This window comes from Arachis ipaensis, chromosome B03 (genome assembly GCF_000816755.2).
Source record: "Arachis ipaensis cultivar K30076 chromosome B03, Araip1.1, whole genome shotgun sequence".
In the NCBI taxonomy this organism is placed as follows: domain Eukaryota; kingdom Viridiplantae; phylum Streptophyta; class Magnoliopsida; order Fabales; family Fabaceae; genus Arachis; species Arachis ipaensis.
The window spans coordinates 13,193,302-13,196,951 of NC_029787.2; the positions used below are offsets into that span (position 1 = coordinate 13,193,302).

Sequence of the window (3,650 nt, forward strand, 5' to 3'; positions counted from 1 at the left end):
TAGCAAGAAATTCTAGTGCCTGTTTATGACAGGAAGAATCCAGTCCTCGAGTATCTTTCTGAAAAGTATAGACATCACTATCTCAAGACTTCCAAATATTCTGTCTTAAAGGAGTCATGCTACATGATCAACAATTTTGTAGGCAACATAAAGAAAAAGTTGGCTAAAAACCTGTTGGTCACTTAGACTTTCTCTTTTCCTGGTTCAGATAAAAAGTATTTAAACGATCCTTGTTTTCACATGACTAATATAAATTTTTAAAAGTTAAGTTTGATATCTTTATTTTTTTAAGAAATATACCTCTTTTTAGAATTGAAATTGTGTTCTATGGATGATAGAATGTCTGCCATAATCATTTTACGGAGTCTTAAATGACTTGTGCCATTTGAGCTACAAGTTCATTGACTTGTGCAAACATTATAGCCATACATAGTAAAGGAAATGTTCATTAAATATTAACTCTTTCAAAATAGTTGAATCTATTTTCATTATGAGGTAATATGATGATACCTGAATATAGAAAACATTTCTATTCTAATATTCTTCTATCCTTTTGCATAGGCATGCATGATAGTATACTAACAAGTTCCAACTTCCAAATGACTTGTTACAGCATCCAAGATGGTAACTCTATCTCTTCTTGGTGTGGATGGCATACAGACCATGGTTCATTGACAGGTTCTTGTTATCAGTTTAGCACATTTCATATATGGGTTGTGCTTTTCTTATATTCCTCTAGTTAAATTGAAACAATAGAAATGTCCATGGATATAAAGATGAATATATTGCAAGGTCCGTTGTTATGTTTCTTTATGCGTTGTCAATTTGTTTAATTCCCATTTCAATTCATTGTGTAGGTCTGACCTGTGGTATGTTTATGAGAGATGGTATAGAGATACCTTGCCCTGATAGTGCTGCCGGCCTTTATATCCGAACAAGAAGTGATCAAATCGTCAAAGTATACACTCTTATGGAGTTTCAAGTAACACTAGATTATTTTAATGCTAATGATAAGAAATGTTCACGATTGCGACCACAAAATTTTTTATTGGTTCATCTTTCTTTCACATAAATATCCCATCCTCCTCATTCAGTCAACATGTAAAATTTTCAAATATGTTAATCTGTTGAAATTAAAATGTCACCTTTCTGATAATGTTTGAAAGATTTAGTCTTTTAAATTTCTATGACATGGTTTTAGATGCATTGTATCTTTGGAATGGATGATGTACTTTAAAAGTATCAAATACATTAGAACATGTGATGTCAACTGACTGCAATGTTATAAAATTCCTGTGCACTTGTTGAATATCCTTAAAAACTTTTAGGATTCCAATTTAGGGCCTTTCCTTAATGTTCAAGGATTGATACGTTCAATATATTACACAAAACCTGCAACTAAGGACAAATAGAACATTGCATGTATGTTTTTCTCGTTTTGTTATAGAAGGAAAAATAACTGTTAGGAACAGCCATGTTGAGTGTCTAAACTGGTAAAAAAACTAATATTGCAAAGTCCAAATTGATAAAGATTTAAGCACGGTATCTTTATCTCTGGTTCAATGTATTTACTATTGTTTTAATTCTTAGGTTGTCTATGGAAAAGATGATATAGCTTACCAAATTGGTGAAACAACTGAAATACTTTCTGGTGGTTATCTTTGCGCAACCCCTCATTGTGTGCAGGTAATTGAAAAACTTCCAGAACTGTGCAGAACTGTTATGTTAGTTTGGTTGAATACTTGTAGCATATGCAGTTGTCATCCTGTTTTCTCAATTTATGTATGTAGATTCCTTTTCTTTTCAGACCTCAAATTGTAGGTTTCTTGTTCTCAGTACTAGTTGTTGATGTGGTATGACAATCAGTTCTCTTGGTATTATTTTCTTCTGCAGGGTTTGCCAGGTTCCTTAACTTATTAGTTAATATAAATGTTAGAGAATATATGTATTAAGTAATACCTTATGAAGTTTATTTGAGCATTAACGAATGAACTACAATTATTCTCTTTTAAAGCATATTGGGTGGGACACTAGATGACATTGGTTTGCTTGGCCTGTTGTATCTTATATGTTTTTGATGCCTCTTCTCTACCGAGTATGACAAATAGTAATTAATAATGTTCATAGATGAATTAAAAAAGTGAGCTTTTCCCTTGATGTTCATAAATTGAGCATCCTGTATCGTTGATATGTATCTTATAGCTTGATCTTGTCTAGATTTTCTCAAATCAGAACTTTTGTTCAACTCTTGCTATGTTGACCTTTCTGATTCTATTTCTATCGGTATCTTTCTGATAAATTTTTTTTTTTCCTTTTAAATACTTTTAGGCTCCTAAGGGGAAGGACACTTCTGGAATTGAGCGATCAACATTTGCATTATTCATGCAACCTGACTGGTATGTTATCTGAAAAGAAATGCAAGAACTTTCTGTTGCTTTGATGATGTTTTGCGCTGATCTTCAGTCATACACACATGATAGTCATGCTAACATGAAAGGATTGAAAACTATGGATCTGAGCTCAATTTTATAGTAAGATATAATATTAATACTATGCCTTTCAGGGACGAAAGACTCAGTTTTCCTGAGGAAGTTCATATCCATAAAGAGGTATGCATTCCTGAGTCATGAGCCTTATTTCACCTTCAGTAGGACTACAAAACCATGCACCATTACACAATACGATATCTGAGTAAATATTGATTAAAAAATACACATTTAAAATAATAAAAAAAAAAAAGATTCTCTGCAATGTGATTGTATTATTTGCAAGTACTGGGTATGGTTTGTGTAGAGTGCATGTAAGACAACAAAATTATTCATATGGGGTCAGTCGTTGAACATTTTGAGTTCTACCTATGGCGGGAAAGTGGCAAAGCTATATTTGTGGGTTACTGATGATGTTCTCTGTTTAAATAAACTACAAATCAATCCATTCTATATAACATATGGATTCTAAAACAAAAATGCTATTTGTACACTAAAATTAGCCACCAAAATCAGTCACTTTATATTTGTGTATAAATACATGTGTGGTTTAGTTTATTTTCAATGTGTATTTTGTATTTCAACATGTATTTTATACTAGTGGAGTAGTGGCTGATTTTGGTGTACACGTAGTATAGTCGATTCTAAAATATGTAATTAGTATTCCGCCTAATATATTTTCTCCATTTTTTTTCCAGCTCATTGCATCAAATGCTGCCCTTACTTTTGGAGAGTATTCAGAGATACTGCTTGACAAATATTACCACCGGAAAAAGTAAAGGTTTATATCTTAACCATTGATGTTGATTTTTAATCAAACTCCTGTCTTGTTATATTTATATTTCACATCTAGTTGCTTCATTTTGCTCTGGTTCGTTAGCTGCTAGTGATCCGATAAACTATTCATTTCACAATAACCTACTAGGCTACTTGAAGTAATTGGGCGTTGGGGGTCTCATATTGAAAAACTGTTAATCCGAGGGAGTGACATAAATAAATTTGTAAAGGCAGCTGAGTCTTGGCACAGATAAAAGATTTGTAGGTTTCTCATCAAGTTGCATCGAAGTCCAAATCTCAAGAGTGGAATATAGAACCTTTTCAGTGTGTGACTGTGTAGTGTAAGAGAAAAGGAAAAAAATGAAAAATAAAATTTTAAAGATATAT

The 3,650-nt window shown here is 32.3% G+C and overlaps 1 protein-coding gene across 6 annotated transcripts in view; it reads left to right on the forward strand.

The window, feature by feature from the left end:
* Nucleotides 1-3,650, forward strand: part of LOC107629688 — an 8,900-nt gene that overhangs the window by 3,260 nt on the left and 1,990 nt on the right. For 3 of the 6 annotated variants that reach the window (XM_021118190.1, XM_021118192.1, XM_016332537.2), the window contains exons 10-15: nucleotides 614-678; nucleotides 858-958; nucleotides 1,591-1,686; nucleotides 2,329-2,396; nucleotides 2,564-2,609; nucleotides 3,185-3,267. In XM_021118190.1, the coding sequence (XP_020973849.1) occupies nucleotides 614-678; nucleotides 858-958; nucleotides 1,591-1,686; nucleotides 2,329-2,396; nucleotides 2,564-2,609; nucleotides 3,185-3,265 (457 nt within the window). In that variant the 3' untranslated portion in view covers nucleotides 3,266-3,267. Of the gene's footprint in view, nucleotides 1-613; nucleotides 679-857; nucleotides 959-1,590; nucleotides 1,687-2,328; nucleotides 2,397-2,563; nucleotides 2,610-3,184; nucleotides 3,268-3,411 lie in introns of all 6 variants that reach the window. The other 3 variants (XM_021118189.1, XM_016332538.2, XM_021118191.1) reach the window with 3 other exon arrangements.